The sequence below is a fragment of the Sinohyriopsis cumingii genome, chromosome 19, assembly GCF_028554795.1.
Source record: "Sinohyriopsis cumingii isolate HCF-2022 chromosome 19, ASM2855479v2, whole genome shotgun sequence".
Taxonomy (NCBI): domain Eukaryota; kingdom Metazoa; phylum Mollusca; class Bivalvia; order Unionida; family Unionidae; genus Sinohyriopsis; species Sinohyriopsis cumingii.
In genome coordinates this window covers 24,924,324-24,943,999 of record NC_142979.1, presented here as the reverse complement: position 1 = coordinate 24,943,999, position 19,676 = coordinate 24,924,324, and the positions used below count along the sequence as shown (strand labels likewise).

Here is a 19,676-nt window from a genome sequence, read left to right as displayed (position 1 = left end):
GAATACTCTCACAGAAGAGCTTGAGACTAGTGAGGGATGGAATCCACATGAGCCACTTTTTGAGCAATGACGATTGGGCCCAGTGAAGAAACGCCTTCATTTTGATGGGCTAAAGAGCCATCGTAAAAGGAGAGGCAAATAGTGTGTCATCAAAATCTTCCAAGGATGACTGAGTTACATAAGCATAAGTAGCAGCAATGGGTTTTAATTTCGTGAAAGACAGGTTCCTATCAGTAAGGGACAGATAAGCTCTTTTGACAGTTAATGCAAACCACCTAGAAATGGTGGAAGCTGAAATATCAGCTGAACCTTTAATGGAATGGAAAAGACATGACCCAACCTCGTATGATGGAGTAGGAATATGGCCCGCTGGCACAACCTTGCTACCATGTGGTCCAGAAATCTATGGAAACATGTAGCGAAAGGGCCGATCACTTCCTTGTGGAGGAAGGCCCTACATCCCATTGTGGCATAGAGGAATAATAGGAAAGATGGGAATGCCAATCTCATCCCCTGCCCCAGGCCAATTCCCAGTCCCCCGTTAGATGAAATGGTAATCTAAAGAGAATGTGGCTCTGAAGCCAATCCCTATCTCTGTACTATATGAACTCCAAAGACCTATGCCTAGTGCCTCGTACCCGGTACTCAGTAACTGGTGCCTGATGCCTGGTGACCAACTGGTATGGTCACTGAGCATGGACTCTACAGGTGACTTAGATCTGTAGGAAAATCCATCCCCAGATCTGATAGACTTAGATCTGAGCAATCCCTTTCTCAAGGGAACTAGACCGCATTGCCAACAATGGGTTCCTGGGACTGAAATGTTGCTGCTTCCCCACTTATGGAATTGTGTGACTCACAATCAGTTTTTACTGAGTATTGGGATCAGTAAAGCGTGCTGCTCACCCTTTTGGACATGAGAGGGTGCTGCTCCTCCCTCCTGGATGGGCATGACTCACTCTCTACCCTCAATGAATGGGGATGATGCTGCACCTACCTCTCAGAAGGGCACAACACACTCTTCACCTGTCTATACTTTCCCTTGGATGGGGCCAACAAATCCAATCTTTCCCTGAGACCAGAGTGACTCAGTGAAAGAGAATCCAGAAAATTTTGAAGAAGATGAGGATACCTTCTTCCTCACTTGGTAGGTTCATTGACTCTCCCTGAGATCCCACATCTCATCAGACCAATGGCAACACATTGGTCAGCCATCTGTTCCCTTCAGTGCATACAGGATAAACAAGTGAGGGGGAGTCCCAGAGAGATATCTTGTGGCAACACTTCCCCACAAACTGCTCAGACACTGTACCTGAAATAAGGATGCTGAAAGAAGATTTGATACACAAAAACCTTCTAAGTAAGTAAAGCATGGACTAAGTCAATGCTAATATATTTAATGAAAAGACACCTTACAAGAGTGTTTCACTAAGATTAAATGTTAAAAAGGAGCTTTCAGGACCAAAAAGTGAATAAATAAGTCAACCAGGTTTAAAAACAGAAAGTGACTACTAAATATTAGCAAAATACCAGTAGGTTATGACTGCTAATTATATGGATAAATTTAAGGAAGGCTAAATGAACTACAATAGAAAGAATCTGAATTAGATAACCAGACACAACAGATGAAGTGAAGTGATGTGCAACCTGCTTTGTAACCATGTGTAGAAATGTCCCTATTCACAATATAGGTAAGGTGAATAAAATAATTAGCAGGTGAGTCTGTAGACTGAAAAGCATGGATTGGGAAATTAAAATCAATTACATGTACCTACTCTTAGCTGCTTGGAAAATGTTATTTGAATAAAATAAAACAACCAATTTGAAATACTAGCATCCTAAGAAGGGGAAAATAAAATGCCAATATGATCACCACATGTACGGAACAAATGTCTAAAAATCTCTCACAAGAGCCTAATTAAACTGCGATAAAAATTTATCAGTGTATAATCCTAATGTTCACAAAGGATATGGCATATAAGACAATAATTCGCTCGTTGACCCACTAAATGGTGATTAATATTCTTTATGTAAATGATGTTGAACATTACAACATGGAGACCCAAAAATATAATGCAATGGGCCTTTGTGCATGCCTGAGATGTGTGGAGTTCTCACTGAGCTGATCCAGTTTTCTGGAAGATTCTGGTTTACCCTCATGGGAGGACAGAATTTTTATCATTTGGCTGTGTATTTTCCTCCTAGAAAAGTACCAGCTATCCAATATTGACAGCTAGTATGGTATTACTGATATTAAACAAAAATTTTATATTGTGTACTTTTCAGCTGTATATTTTCTTACTGATGATAGTTCTAGGAAGCAGTGATATACTAGATCTATGAAGCTGAGTCACCAGAACAGTTGTCATATCAAATGAATTTATAGATATCATGATGTCTTTTTAAATGTGTAATTTTACTCAAGATAGTGCACTTGTCACTCTAAATCAGCATTTACTAGAAAATTTCTAATATTCTAAGAAATATTTCAAAATTTGACAGAACAGTTCCATGAATGCAGTCTGCCTTTCTCATTATAAGCAACAACCACAAATCAAGAAAATTCAAGAAAAGGTTACTTACTTTCTAAGACATAATTTTCTTTCTTAACATGGCATAATGGTGTATGGTACACTGTACATGTTTCGCTGATATTTTTGGTAGGGCACCCAGTACCCAGTGATGAGAATATAAAGTTACTCAACTTTCTATATATAAAGCTTCATATCAGAATACACCCAGATGTCAAACCAGAGATATGTTAATGGAACACAAATGACATACCACAGCTCCTGAGAACAAAATGGACAGATAGAAAGACGGAGACACATAAGGATAATATTTACCACATTCATGGTGTGGTACAAAAAGGTGGTTTGCCCAAAATGCCATCAAATAATGAGGTACAATATTGATAATCAATAATGTGAGAGATATTGTTGATACAAGAGACCCCTGCCCTTTTTTTAGACAGAAAAGATATACACAAAAGGAAAGTAAAAAACTTGAACACTGAGGTTAATCTAGGTGAGGACAGATGGATGTATGAACAGACATGCACATGGATGTCAAAGTGATCATTAAGTTGAGTGAAAGTCCATCAACAATTAGAGCTAGAAGGGTGCATCACCAACGGTTCCACTGTCTACATTTTTCAAGGTTTTAAAAAGAACTTTTGTAGTTAAAGTAATCTTTAGAAAAGATCAGCATTCTAGGACCATAACATTTCCAAATAATGGTATGGAGTGCTGAAAATCCAACTAATTCAAAGTCTCAGCAATATAAAGGTGCATAATAACTTTGCCTGTAATGCAAAATTACTTATTTTATGTTGAGGAAAGCAAAGTCAGAAGGAAAGGCAATTAGGGCCCATAACTCTTGAAAATGATTTTGTGTAACATCTGAAATTAAATCATTCAAGATTTCATCAGTAGAAACTTCAAGCCAAGTATGTTTCAAATATAACAAATATTAGTAACGCTATTCTGCAAAACCAAAGTAAGTGGGACTGACAATCATGGGTTATTACTCCTTTAGATGATGCTGTGGAATGCTGGAATTAAACTTACTTATGTCATCAGTTGGAAGCCTATGCCAACTTTGGAAAAATTCCATCGAATTTTGTTAAAGTTTCATTGCAGAAACCAATTAGAGGGATGGGCAATCAAGGGGCCATAACTCTTTGAAACAAAGGCTAAACCTATAAAAGGCACATGCATGTTAAGAGGCGGTGTTGATGCCAAGCTGTGTCAGAATAAACTGAATACTTCTTGAGCTTTGCTGGTTAGAGGCAACATCCCATGTGAAGATATTATGGTAATTATCATGGGACATAATACAAAATAAATGGACTTTCCAAGACAAAACCCATAAAAGCCACCATGTACATGTGATAGATAATTTACTACTAAACGGCAACTAATTATGTATATGGATTGTAAATCTATACTGGTAAGAATATGCATGAATGGATGGACTGATGGAAAGATGGTAAAAAAAGGTATTCACTACAGGGTTCCTATATCTTAATGTAGGGCCCAAATAACCCTGGTAACAAATGTGCTTACTTTTTTTATACCTTATTCTTTATGACACTGTCATTCCTTTGTATTTTACTTTTACTGAGAATATGCAGAAAACATCATGCATACAGTTTTATTTATAAAGCAAGAATCCCTCAAAGAAACTAATGCTGTACTGGCACAAAAGAATTTCCTGGAATTCAAGATAAGACCATTTCATTCTTATTAATGCTGAGTGCTGAAACCATCTGATATTCTTCCACAATATCAAGATTTTCATATTAGTTGCTGTGACGCACATATTATATGTAAAACTGGCACCAAATTCATTTAGTACAAACAAGATACCATAATAAGTATTCTGGTGAAACCCCATCTGATAGGACTATCCATTTTGAAGGAGAAAAAATAAGATTTTTAAAATATGCCTCCTGTGAATATTATATTCTCACCATTTCTATTTAGGACCAAAAGGCCTGATAAGGGGCCATCCATTTAATATGTATGCATGGAGGGGGGAGGGGGATTTAACATAAATGCATACACTTGTGTATGGGGACATGTCTACTGATAATGTATGTATGCATAAGAAATGGGTGGTGGGTGAAACCTTGATAATAATTTGTCTAATATGTAACCTGTTCAATTGAATGTTCAGTCAGTGTTTGAATTTTAGGGGATACTAGACAAACTTTTCAAAGTTACGCAGCTTATTTCTTTGATGCAGCCAGACATTCAATGTTGGTGGACTATATGTTTTATTAAACATGTTAATATTAATCCTTGATCGTTTCTGCGTGGATTAAATATAGGCCATTCTATAGAGTTCGTGTGTGTGTGTCAAGCGTATGTATGCAGTTGTGTGTGTGTGTAAAAAAGTATGCATGTATACAGGGAGGAGGGGAGGGGTCAAGCTTTGCCAGATTTTTGAGTACGTGCTAAATGAATTGCCCCTAAGAAGTCTTTTGGTGATAGCTCAATGATGATATAACCTGCCATCTAGAAATAGCTATAACAAGGTTTTCATGATGGCCATTTTGGTATCCGTAAGTTAAATCAGCACCATATTCATTTATGACCAACTATACACCCTAAGTTTTTCTGATATGAACTTTCATTCAGAAGTAGTGATAACTAGATTTTCAAGATGGCTACTGTGGTGGCCATACTAGATGTCAGGGCCAAGTAGACATCATTTTGAAGTCTTTTGGTGAAAACTCCATGTCAATATGACCATCAATTCAGGGGGAGTAGTGACATCAAAGATTTTTAAGATGGCCATCATGGCATCTATAATGGATGTATGATTGGCACCATTTTTATTAGGACCAACTAGGTATCACTCTGCTTTTTCCATCTATTGGGATGAGCCAAGAAAGCAAATTTTAATGTAAATTATGTTTCTCTGAGAATACTTAGTTAATCACGTTATGCTAGGAATATTAGCCTGCTACCCCATGAATCCAACCCATTCAACCCAACTTAGACAAAAATCATCTTTTCATGTCTATTTCCAATATACAAAGGGCAATAACTCTTGCACATTACCTTCCCTTGGCACCACCAGGTGTCACTAGTTTTTAGCTGAGTGAGATATTAATGAGGATGCTCACATGACAGGGTGGTTGTGAGGGTTTTTAAGTAATGTGATTAGATAAGTATTTTCAGAGAAACAATTTACTTACAAATTTGCTTTCTCCCTCTAATATGTTCCCCAATCAAATTACATTAGGAGAATAAATAATAGGAGGGGGATGCTGAGCATCTGACCTGTATCTCTGGCATTCAAGGGAAGAATAGCTGGATTCCCCATGTGAATGATAAACCATTCTCCTATTTAAATAAGCAACACAGCCTGGGGTCACTTGATCTCTTACACTTATCTATGGTTAAGAAGATGAAGACTGAAATCGTCTTACCTACAAAATTTCACTGGCAAATCCAGCAAAGTTAACAGGCTGTATTGATTGAGTTAGACATGTCTGGTGGCTGTCTGTGCTGCCGCCATTAGACCTACCAGAATCAAGGTTTGTTTCTGTGATGCTATATCTCGGAAATGAAGGCTCGAAAACATTGACTCTGCATGCCAGCCAACAGTTTCTGTTACATCCCAGATCAAAACTTTGTGTTTGAATGTGAGGCTTACAGAAATGGCAGTAATTTTTGTGAAGCTGATCTGGTGAGATGTCAGAGTACACTGAGCATACAACCCATTTCAGCAATGAAGCATGCATGGGCTTAATGGGTGATGTCTAGTGTTCTGGCTCACCGGAAGGAAGATGCATTGGTGAGTGCCATGACTTGTCTCTGTGCATTTCAAGTAGTGCTTGAGAACAAAAACAGGATCTTACATGGCTGCTGTTCTTTACCTGTCTATGGAAGAGAGCAAGTGAGTTATGACTCTTTGGTTACTTATGGACAGTAACCTATTTTGGGCTACAAAGCCTGGTTGAGCCAAGAGAACCACTGAACACTCCAATGTGAACTGATGAGAGTTTTGGTCGACATAAAGGGAATGCAGCTCACTTACCATGCAAACAGAAGCTAGAGCATTCAGGATACAAGACTTGTATGATATTGACTTTAGTGAGGAGAGGGCTAGAGGTTTGGATGGATTTAAATCAAGCCATGTTAAAACCCAAGATTGGTTCCATTTGGTAACATTGAGATTTTGCTCAATTGAGACCAAAAGGAATAAAAGATCCAACAGGCTGACATCATGCCCCAAATCATGTCTGCCAAGATACCAGAATTTATCCAATATCCTGGGGCAGTAGCCTTTCATAGAGGTTGGGGCCAACTGTTTCTTCTCAGGAGCCAGAGAAAAAAGTCAACCAAAATACGCCACTTTCACTTGTAAGCCCCGAGTGGAGAGCTTTCCTGCTCTCAAGATTCTCTCCACAATCAGAGGTTTAAATTGTTGTCTTGCAAGGCTATATGGATAAAAGCCAAGTGTGCAGAAGATGGTGTGTGTTTTTGGATTTTTTATGTAGCTTTAAAAAAATTCGGTCATATCGCTATGATGTCTGCATTGTGACAGTTTATAGTGATGTCTTGCACTGGGGCATCATGCCGCAGACATATAGCATGATGTCCCACCCAGTCACATTATCCTAACACCAAGCCGGCCAGTCCTAATACTAACCTCTTAATGCTGAGCGCCAAGCGAGGCAGTTGTTAGTACCATTTATTAAAGTCTTTGGTATGACTCGGCCGGGGTTCGAACCTGCAACCTCCCCATTCAAGACGGATGCTCTAACCACTAGACTACCAGAGCGGTCGAGGAAGACAGTACAGGAACAGATGGAACACCTGCAATGGGCTGGCCAGACTCTTCAAGGGCAGATCGATCGCTAGATCAAGGAGATTGGTGATTCAGGACTTGTACCATCTAAAAGGGGCTTTCAGAATTATCTTGCTATTCTGACCCTGTAGCTTCTTGATTATTTTCAGTGTCAGGGTTGTGGGAGGATAGGCAAAGGCCCACAACCCCTCCCAACTGATTGACAATGTATCCACAGCCCAAGCTTCTGGGTCTGGAATGGGAGAGATGAAGGTGGGTAACCTGTGATTCCACCTTGTTGCAAAAAGGTCAGTCACCTAACGTCCCCAAAGTGCACAGATCCAAGTAAAGAATGATTGACTAAGAGACCATTCCATGTGAAGGACTTGGCCTCTCCTGGATAGAGTGTCAGCCAAGAAGTTCCGTCTGTCGGCAATGTGTCTGATTTGTATGTTGATATGGCTGCTGCTGCATCAACATGGAAACTTCTGAACGAGGACACACAGGTTGGGCGATTTGGTGCCACCCTGTTTGAGGAGATAGGACACCAGGAGTGAGTTGTTGGATATAACAACAACCGTTTTTCCCAAGAGACAATCTTCCCAGAAGCGAAAGGCTTTGACGACAGCCTTCATTTTGAGGATTTTGATGTGCAGAGGCCATTCCCCCAGCTCCCACATGCCACTGACTGTAATGAAGTCTGGCAACAGGTAGGCACCCCATCCGTATGCACTGGCATCAGTGCATACCATTGTTTCTGCTTGGGGCTTCTCCAGTGGAATTCCCATGGTCAGCTAACCTGGGTTGCTCCACTGGCATAGGAAGGATCGAATGTCATATGTGTTCATGACTGCTCGATAAGAAGTGACTTGAAAATGGGCACCACTATGCCAACAATGTCATCTGTAGGGTGTGCATAAAAAGATGGCTGAGTGGGATCAGGTCCACTGCTGCAATGAATAGACAGACTTGCAAGAACTCTCTCACTGAAATTGAAGTCTTGTTAGAAACAGACTCAACAAGTTCAATGATTCTGGTAACACAAACACAAGGAACCCACACCAGATTCCAGCTGGTTAAGAAATTCACACCCAGATGGTCAAAGTTCTGGGATGGAGGGCGGTCTAACTTTTCCCAGTTCACTAAGATCATTCCTGCCTTGGAGTAGGATAGAACTTACCATGTGTTTCTGGAGGATGTTGTCTAGGTATGCTGCCATCATTGTAGAATACACTGAACAGGGAGACAATGCTATCGATAATCTGGGTAACAGCCCTGGGGCTGATGTCAGGCCAAAGGGACAAATAGTGAAGTGATAAATGATGTTGCGAAAAGGAGAAACTTGCTGGAGACAGGGTGGATAGGGACATGAAAGTATGCATTGGTCAGGTCAAGACTGATGGCATACTCATCCTTTCTTACGGAGAGGTGGATTGAACTCACCATCTCCATCTTCAATCTGGAGGTGCAATGAATCAGTTGAGGTGACTCAAGTTGATGATGGGCCTCAACTTGCCATTTGCTTTCCAAATTAGAAACAGCCATGAATAAAACCCTGGCCATTGTGGCTCTTTCACAATCCCCACTGGCTGTTTTGAGATGAGAGACCATACCTCCTGTTGGAGAAAGGCATCCTTTTCCCAATCTGCCGAGACTTCCAAGAAGAGGGAAGAGGAGGAGGTGGGAATACGAATGAAAATTGAAGCCCTCCAAAATGACTTGGATCACCCACCCATTTTGAAGGAAGGCTCGAGGTCAAGTGAGCCCAAAAGCGCAAGAGTATCACGGGTAGGCTGCCTATGGCCATGTTATGAACTTATGCACAATGCTCAGTTAATAATCAAACCACAAGACTATTAACAAACTAAGTATAAATATCAAGCAGCAATATATATTTACACTAATAAGATCTCCATCATGAACGGATAAGTGAAAAAAGTCAAAATCATGCTAACTCATAATGAACTTGTATAGGTCAATGATAGCGTGGTGGGATGAGGGTCTCAAAAGACGAAATACTGAAAGGAAATAAAATCACTCAAGAATTGGCAGAAACAGTAAAATAATGCATACAACGTGCAGTAGATCAATGTATCCACACAACAAATTCAAAAGAAATGATGAATGGGCCTAAGGGAACCAAAAAAATGGCTGGATTGTTGAATAATGAACTGCATGATGAGTACTCTGTGCAGTAGCCAAGCTAAACACTAGCAACACCTGGCAGTGTCAAGGAGAGGTAATGAGCAAGAGTTAGTGCCCTTTGTCTATTAGAATCAGACGATTTTCATCATTTTTAGTAGGGTCAGATTCACGAGGTAGCAGGCTAATATTCTTAACGTATCATACTTTTGGACCCTAAAAAATGTTATTAACATTGCTGGGGCCCATCGGTAAGCTTTGTGTAGGGATCCAAATATACTAGCAATGCCACAGTGTGGTTGCTGTAATGAAAATGATATCAGCACCATTTCCATTTAGGACCAACCTTTTCATGAAAACACCTACGCTGATATGATCATCCTATTAGGAAAAGTAACAGTAACAAGATTTTCAAGTCAGCTTCATTGGTTGCCATACTCAATGTCCAAGCAGCACCATTTCGTTGAGGACTAATTAGATTATGGGATAAATGTGTGTGGCAAAGTTGTATGGCAATCCTGTAAGCAGTTTATGAGGAGTAGCAATAACAAACTTGTGACAATGGGCAGATGGACAACAGACCATCTCATGAACTTTCCTATTACCAGAAGAGTTAAATATCCCATGTTGATACAACAATCCATTCAGGAGACGTAGCAACAACAAGATTTTCAATACAATCTCTGTGGCGGACATATTCACTGTCTGAACAGTGCCATTTAGGACCAACTAGACCTTGGGATGCATGTGTATGTGTACAGTTTCATGGCAATCCTTGAAGTAGTCCAGGAGGAGTAGTAACAACAAACTACCCAAGGGACATATGACAGACAACAGACCAGTGCATTAACTCTCCTGGTCTATGATGAGTAGACCCAAAAATGAGATTTTAATACTGGACATTATGGATGAGAGTTTTAGAACTCTGATAACATTAGGCATGAAGTGTAGGTTTATATCTGTGATAATATTAGGTATGAATTGAAGGTTTATATCTGTGATAACATTAGGTATGAAGTGTAGGTTTATATATGTGATAACATTAGGGTTGAAGTGTAGGTTTATATGTGATAACATTAGGCTTGAAGTGTGAGTTTATATCTGTGATAACATTAGGTATGAAGTGTAGGTTTATATCTGTGATAACATTAGGTATGAAGTGTAGGTTTATATCTGTGATAACATTAGGTATGAAGTGAAGGTTTATATCTGTGATAACATTAGGCTTGAAGTGTAGGTTTATATCTGTGATAACATTAGGCTTGAAGTGCAGGTTTATATTTGTGATAACTTTAGGCTTTAAGTGAAGGTTTATATCTGTGATAACATTAGGTATGAAGTGTAGGTTTATATTTGTGATAACATTAGGTATGAAGTGTAGGTTTATTTCTGTGATAACATTAGGCTTGAAGTGTAGGTTTATTTCTGTGATAACATTAGGCTTGAAGTGTGGGTTTATATCTGTGATAACATTAGGTATGAAGTGTGGGTTTATATCTGTGATAACATTAGGTATGAAGTGTAGGTTTATATCTGTGATAACATTAGGTATGAAGTGTAGGTTTATATCTGTGATAACATTAGGTATGAAGTGCAGGTTTATTTCTGTGATAACATTAGGTATGAAGTGTGGGTTTATATCTGTGATAATATTAGGTATGAAGTGTAGGTTTATATTTGTGATAACATTAGGTATGAAGTGTAGGTTTATATGTGATAACATTAGGTATGAAGTTTAGGTTTATATCTGTGATAACATTAGGCTTGAAGTGTGAGTTTATATTTGTGATAACATTAGGTATGAAGTGTAGGTTTATATCTGTGATAACATTAGGTATGAAGTGTAGGTTTATTTCTGTGATAACATTAGGCTTGAAGTGTAGGTTTGTATCTGTGATTCTTTCTTTTCACTGATTCATGCAGGTTTGACAATGGTTAGACAAGGATGATAACTCCAAATAATTAATGCGTATATCTGTGATTCATTCTTTTCACTGATTCATGCAGGTTTGACAATGGTTAGACAAGGATGAAAACTCCAAATAATTAAAGATATTATGAGCTTTAAAACAACAGATTCGTAACTATGACAAAATGAATGAAATCAAACTAGGCCATTGTAATTATATAAGAGACTGTGTTATACTAAGGTGCTTTATAAGGGACAAACATACATCTTAGTGACTAAAAGCTGCATATCCAAGTATATAAAATGCATTCAGGAGGTTTAAAGCTAAGCACAGCAGGCCCAACCAAGCCCAATTATTTTCCATAAATTTCAATTATGCTTTAAATCCTGGAAAATATATATTTGTGTTTAACAATTTAAAAAATGAAGTTAATATTTCCACAATATAATGCCTTCATCAATGTGTTGTGACAAGGACTCACACTGACTTACATTTTTACTGGTTTAAAAAATTGTCCATGATGATGAATTTGTTCACCAAGCATATTAAATGACAAATTATGATTTCCTTACCCAACACCTTGATCCATTTCATCATTTAATTAAAGGTTTGTTTCAATTAAGAAAATGAGACACAAAACTCAGCCTATGATATGTTTAATTTATCAAACGATTCAACATCAGAAATATGAATAATGACAAATGCAATTCACAAGCGAGAAAGAATAACAAAGAGACAAATCTTGGTGCCACTCAAGTATTTGAAAATTTTCTATTCCACTGCAAAGTAGTGATTGGTGCACGATAAACATGATAATATTTATCTTGAGAAATCCGTTAATTAAATTAGATCTATTTGTACCGCTCTATATAAAAACAAACATATCTGAATTAAGAATGAGAAACTGTAATAAATTAGACACAAATTTTTCATATCTGTTGTGATTAACAAAGCCTACAGAATGAATGAATAACTGGAAATGCAGGGTCATAAGAAAATGACTTACGAATTCATTGCTGAAACCATTCAATTTAAAGATCGCCTCTACCAAGAGTACTATCATATGACTTAAAACCTGTTTGATTTATTGGGGTCAGGTCATCTCCCTAAAAAATGCAATTGTTGGATTTAGACATAAAGTTTTGGAAATTTAGTCCCATTTTGAGTTATGAAGCTATTAAGAAATTATCATTGGTATAGAATCACTGGACTTAGATTTAACATACATTTCTGAAGCATTGTGAAAGGCAAGGCACAAACACAATTCTTGCTGATACATAAATGATTATAAGCAAACTAACAAAATGGGTTTACGTTAAAGATATTAGTATACCAATATTACTTACAGCTCCGCAACAAAAAATCTTAGATACAGCGGTCTGTCTTTCAGTATCAGTATAGGTCTTGGGGCTGATTTTCAAACAGTGGGGTCTAATTATGATGCTGTTGTGGGAAGCCATAGAACTGCCTGATTAATCAGACTGCAGTGGTGTCTAATTATGATGCTGTTCTGGGAAGCCATAAAAGTGCCTGATTAGTCAGACTGCAGTGGTGTCTAATTACAATACTGTTCTGGGAAGCCATAAAACTACCGGATTAATCAGACTGCAGTGGTGTCTAATTACAATGCTGTTCTGGGAAGCCATAAAAGTGCCTGATTAGTCAGACTGCAGTGGTGTCTAATTACAATGCTGTTCTGGGAAGCCATAAAAGTGCCTGTTTAGTCAGACTGCAGTGGTGTCTAATTATAATGCTGTTCTGGGAAGCCATAAAACTACCTGATTAATCAGACTGCAGTGGGGTCTAATTACAATGCTATTCTGGGAAGCCATAAAAGTGCCTGATTAATCAGACTGCAGTGGTGTCTAATTACAATGCTGTTCTGGGAAGCCATAAAAGTGCCTGATTAATCAGACTGCAGTGGTGTCTAATTACAATGCTGTTCTGAGAAGCCATAAAAGTGCACCATATCATAAGGGAGTTTGATTTATACTGAGGTAGGTTCAGTGTTCAAACTAAAGCTGCCCTCCTCACAAAAGGTGATCAAAGGGACTAATCTAAGATGCCCCCCCACCATGTGATTTTGTTTTGTATTTGTATTTGTTTTGTATTTGCTCACCAGTTATTATGTACTTTTGAGAGAGTGACGTATGTAGGTGAAGTTGTTTGCATTTAAAACATGTACAGTGGAGAGAATGTTGGCATACCTCTATGCTACATTAATGTAATGTGGATGATATATCTTTGTATATTGTACTTTTGGAAACTGTACATGATCTAAGCACACTGCTAACTAAAATGACTGCTCCCTTGTGCTAAAAAATCAGCCTGAATTAGTCTGAAGTACACCATCCATAGCAGCTATTAAAATAGGGAAAATGAATTTTGCCAGAACAGACAATACCAGCTTCTGAAAGTGCAATGAATGAATTACCAAATATATAAAATGTAAAAAAAAGTTATTTACCAGCTTCTGAAAGTGCAATGAATGAATTACCAAATATATAAAATGTAAAAAAAAGTTATTGGCTCCTTTTAATATAATTTACCTATGAAGTTCAGAAACTGAACATGACCAAGTGGAGCTAGCACTTTTTTGAAAGGTGCACATCTAGAGTAAGGCCAAGCTGTATACTCTATAACCCATATTACACCCATCAATCATACACCAAAATAAAGGGAATTGAAGGGTCTCTGAATTATACCTAAGATATACAAGGTCTGTTTTAAATAGCCAGTATAACCAGTGAGGAAAGCCCAGGAAATTCTTTTTCTTTAAAATTCTAACCCTATGCAAAATACAAAACTGTAGAGTGCCACCTTATTCCAGGATGTCCCTCCCTCATGTGATTCCTGGTCTATTCTTGGATTCCATCCCCCTAAATGTAATTCTGGGGTATATTCTAGAATGCCCCCCCCCCCGGTCTATTCTGGAATATCCTCCTCAAAATGCAATTCCAGGGTCTATTCTAGGATGTGTATTAGCAGAATCTGCACTAAATTCTAAATATGCATGCAAATTTTTAAAAACTAAACCTACACATTATGCACAAACTGCACGATATTTTCAAAAACAACCTTTTCCTGCCTTAAAATCTGACCAATATTCTGTTGTTGTTGTTGTTGTTGTAGGGTTTAACGCCATTTTTCAGCACAAGATAGGCTATACATGGCGGCCAGTATTAATGGTGGAGGAAGAACCCGGAAAAACCTCGGAAAGAACCACCGACCCACGAGAAGCTACTGGCAAGCTTTCTCACATAACCACATTAGCCGAATCCAAGACTCGAACCGACGCAGACAGAGGTGAGATGGCAGTGATCCGTAACGGTGAGCGCTGTAGACCACTCGGCGACCAATATTCTGAAAAGTCCCCAATTTTTTTCAAATGAAGGGGGCCTCTATAGCTGTTCAATTCCAGAACAGACCCTGGATTCAATACCATACTCATATTATGGGCCATGCTGTATTGTGGCATGTTATAACGAGACAACACTATGCCCTGATAGACCCTTGAATAACAACAATATCAATGTTATATTATGGGCCATGCTGTATTGTGGCATGTCTATGCTGTATTGCGGCACTTTATAATGAGACAACAATTTATGCCCTGATAGACCCTTGAATAACAACCATATCAATGTTATATTATGAACCATGCTGTATTGCGGCACTTTATAATGAGACAACAATCTATGCCCTGTTAGACCCCTGAATAACAACCATATCAATGTTATATTATGAACCATGCTGTATAATACGACAACACTGTATGCCCTGATAGACCCTGGTTTCTTAAACATATCCATTTTATATGAAGGACTGTTCTGAATCGAGGCACTGTAATGTGGTGATAGGACACTGTATATTCAGCTTATTTTACTTCCAGCCTGTGGGCAATACTCAGACTCAGCCAATGTGGGTATGTGAGAAAGCTTGCCAGTAGCTTCTCATGGGTTGATGGTTCTTCCTGGGTTCTTCCTCCACCATCTATACTGGCTGCCATGTATAGCCTCTCTTGTGCTGAAAAATGGCATTACACCCTACAACATCAACAGGCCAATACTGAATAATAATGGTTTACTAGTATTACATGCATGAAAGTTAAGAAAAATCTAGTAAGAGTGTTGGGAGCTCCAGTATCTCAGCTAGAAAATGATATTAAAACAATATTATTATTATTATACCCACACAAAACCAATCTTGAGCATGATGGAAACGATTTAATTATCTTGGTGGAACCAGCTGAGTTGTACTGACATTGTCACATTTCAATATAGACACTAAAAAGGACATTTTCCAATCAGTCTGATGTTAGAGGAAACCCAGATCCAGAAACAGTACGTCATGTCCTAAGTGTTAAGATCAACAATGATGAGGGCTACCATCAATATCATCCAGCAATGATCTAAGAAGCTAAAAATATTTGTAGTACATTGAAGCAGAGTATGAATGGAAACAAGTTCCTGGGAATGGACTAACTTGATGAGATAATGTACATATTTTAATATTTAAAAATTTAAATTTGTTCAATACATGCAATTTTTGTCCATATGCATGTTACAAATTGGGTCTATGAAAATCCACCTTTTTTTGAGGTCAAAACTCCTGACCAAATTTTGGAAACCTCCTGATCTGTCCTGACCGTACCTGTATTTGTATCACATGAATGATGATAGATTCTATTATTCTTACCTTGTAAGCATCGTCTCCTATTACTTCTACATATTTCTTTTCTCTGTATATTGATCTTGCCTTTAGGATATAGAGAACTACAATGTCACAAAGTATGGTGGCCTGAAAAAATGACACAAATATAGATTTACCTTCCAGATAGTTTAGTCATGGCTCTGTATTATTATTATTATTATTACTGCTGTTGCTGTTGTTATTATTATTATTATTATTGCTGTTGCTGTTGTTAGTTCATATAAACAGCCGTTAGAATTTTTACTATAGATGTAAAGACCATACTGTCTGTAAGATATGACAAAATGTTTTGTGAATTTATGTAAATTCATTACTCTTGGATACAAGAGGGAAGAGAGAAAATGTCAGCAAGCAGAGATTAAGCTATAATTTCACATAAACCTAAACAAAATGACTAGAAATTCAAATCCGAGTGTGTTTTCTACAAAGCATTTAATACACTTACAAAGAAAATATATCTGGTAAACTTGGCTTTGTCAAATATCATCACCACACATACACATTATGTGACAACACTCACATAATCACAACCACACTAACATTAAATAAAAACATACACAAGTTTCTGTCTAAAATTCAATAGTTCTCAATAGTCCAATAGGGATAATGCAAGTGTCATTTGTGTTCATCTTATTAGAGACTGGATGGCACTGTTGTTTCAAACTTCCCTACTGGATTCTCCGAGCGACTCCTGGTCAGAACTGAGTTGTACATGACAGCCATAATGTTGGCATTATATGAACTGTATCCGATGCAGTCTGACCACAAAATATGTTTGTCTCTATAAAAAAATGAATATACATCACCTCTGTAACCAACTAGTTCACTTCAGAGTGAAGGGGAAGTGAGAGTGGACATAATATTGTTAAATTTAAGTGGGACCTTACAGGTAATAGAACAGTAATAATGGCCTCTGTCCAGTATGGGTGTTAATGCTTTATCAACACAAATCAACTGTGCAAACACTATTATGTGCTTATGATTGTCTTTCAATCAATCTATTTCATGGTTACATTCATCTTGTAAAGCATGGATCAATTATTAGTTGGCATTTTAACAAGATTACAATAATGAATAATAACAAAAAGAATTAATCCGAATGTTCAGTTCTGCATGGCAAATAAGTTGTTTGTCCCGCTGCTGCATACAGGTGGTGGTGCTATTTAGACGGAGGTCATTCACTCAAAAATGACTTATGCTGATATGTTGTATTTGTCAAGATTTAGATGCTCCTCGTTGATGATGTGCTTCACAAAGCAAAAACTTCACCAACTTCGAGTTCTGAGATATAATTTTGCCTGGCTTTGCTTCCTAAATCACAGGAAATACATTCAGACATTTAGCCTTCTAAAATGAATCACAATCAGACATTATTCTGATGACTGAAATAATCCATTTTCATTTTATATGGAGTAAAATCTGACTTCAAATAAACGCTGCTATTCACAACCCTACCAATAATCTTCAACCGAGATGGCTTAAATATTCTCATTCAAGGAATGATGTGTAATAACTTTTGTTCTTCAACAGGCATTTCTTTGATTTACCCACAACTTACAACAAATTGGATTGTTCCACTTTTAGAATATTATCTATGCAAATTAACATAATGGGCTAACCAACAGCAGTCTTCACACTAGCTACTGTCAGTCAATTAAATAATACAAGAAATGGTGGTTGTTTATACCTGACCACCATGCCTTTTAATTGCCTCTATGACAATCAGCTGTATTAACTGCCCCAAGGATAGCCTGACATGAACTCAAAGCAGGACTTTCAAATATATTGATGTTACAGGCATATACTGAGGCAGTGCTTGTTTAGTTGTTTTTTAAGATTCCTCAAAATCATGTTTATCGGAACATGACTATTTCAGGGCGTTTGAGAGTTTAAAAAATCATGTTTTTAGTGTGTCACATCGTGTTAAGGCAGGTATATTAGTACATAAGATTAACCTTTAAGATTTCATGTCAATTTTTAAAGATGTCTATAAGGTACAGAGAATTAATCTGTGAAATTTAAGTAACTTCAAAGCACTCAGATACATTATGGAAAAATGAGAATCCTATTCTCACCAAGTTCTTTAAGCTGAAAGTATAAAAGGTATCCCATGTTAAAAAAACATGTTACAATACTGAGCATCAAGAGAAAATATTGTACTTACTATTGATAAAAGAGCCAGACCACTGCCAACATTGAGCATCAAGGGAACAAAATTGAATTTCCCTGCCCTCCCCTGAACTGTGATGATAAATCTGATTCCATAGGCCTTGTAAAGTGTTCTGAAGTCAGTGCCATTTGCTCCCTTGTAGTAATGGGCATATCTACAACAGACAGGGATACATTAATTTTGTAATGCCCTCTGTATAATTAAAGCTTGATACACTAAAAGTTTAAACTGCACACTGCAAACATTGTAGTAATATGACTGCAAAATTGCTAAAGCTACGTTAAAAATCCAAATCACACAAACACCTGTAATGACAGTGACAAAATGAAAGCATTAATGTTACAGGTGAAATGAGTCATGCATTGTGTGAATTTACTATGAAGAGGACATGAATGACAAACACAACTGCCTAAAATAATTATATGAATGGTCTTATGGTAATACTTAACACAATTCATGTACCAGATCAAGAACTATAATGAACTAAAGTACTAAATGACTGGGCAGGCAATTAAAATGGCACCAACATTAATATCATAAAACAAAGATAAAAGTGAATTCTTCAGCTAGGATAGATGTAGGGCAAGACAAAAATACAGCTCAAAGATACTTCCCTGTTGTGAGAAAATGCCACCAGTAGACTCGATTTTGCAAGGTTTCAAATGAAAGCATGCTTCCTAGAACAAGTAGTAACTGACATAGATAGGGTTTTGGTGCCAGCCCTACTAACAATATTTTTTTTGTATTTGAAAATTTTCTTTAAACAATCCAGTGTGATCTTCAGTTAAGAATTTAAAGATGATTCAATAATTTATTTGAAAATTTTCTTCAAACATTATAAATATGATCTTCAGTTAACTTTTATGAGATTCAATAATTTATTTGAAAATTTTCTTCAAAAATAACCCACAAGATCTTCAGTTAGGGTTTTAGATAGATTCCATAATTTATTTGAAAATTTTCTTGAAACATATCAATGTGGTCTTGAGTTAAGCTTTGAGTGATTCAATAATTTATTTGAAAATTTTCATTTTACATTTCAACGTAATTTTTTAGTTAAGCTTTCTACACCAACTTTTCATATAATTTCAGCAGCATCTTTATAAAACTCTTTTCAACTAACTTGATAGAAAAGATGGCACGTCATCTCCTAAAAAAGTCCTACAAGTCAGAGCTAATTTTGATGTATATTTCTTCATTAGGCAGTGAATGCAGACTCACAAATGTGAATGCTAGTTCACCTAAATATAATGAAAATGTGGTGAAATATCCTATATATTTCAGTGTCAATGATGTGTCCAATGAAAAATCCCAAACTCACTTATCTGGAATAAGTCTATTACAGTATGAAAATGGATAATAGGATGCCTGTGTTACACATGGGTCCTTGTTTGAAATGTGCTGTATCCTACAAATCCAGGAACCTAACAGGCGTT

At 37.3% G+C, this 19,676-nt stretch overlaps 1 protein-coding gene across 5 annotated transcripts in view; it reads right to left on the bottom strand.

Annotated features, from left to right (window-relative positions):
* Positions 1–19,676, bottom strand: part of LOC149775304 (P2X purinoceptor 4-like) — a 98,609-nt gene that overhangs the window by 10,697 nt on the left and 68,236 nt on the right. For 3 of the 5 annotated variants that reach the window (XR_016416568.1, XM_089944007.1, XM_089944004.1), the window contains exons 9-11: positions 18,235–18,394; positions 16,056–16,157; positions 12,364–12,463 (exon numbers count right to left, since the gene is read on the bottom strand). Coding sequence is in view for 4 of the 5 variants with exons in the window: in XM_089944007.1 (XP_089800133.1) it covers positions 12,389–12,463; positions 16,056–16,157; positions 18,235–18,394 (337 nt within the window). In the remaining variant the exon portion in view is untranslated. The remainder of the gene's footprint in view (positions 1–12,363; positions 12,464–16,055; positions 16,158–18,234; positions 18,395–19,676) is intronic. The other 2 variants (XM_089944006.1, XM_089944005.1) reach the window with 1 other exon arrangement.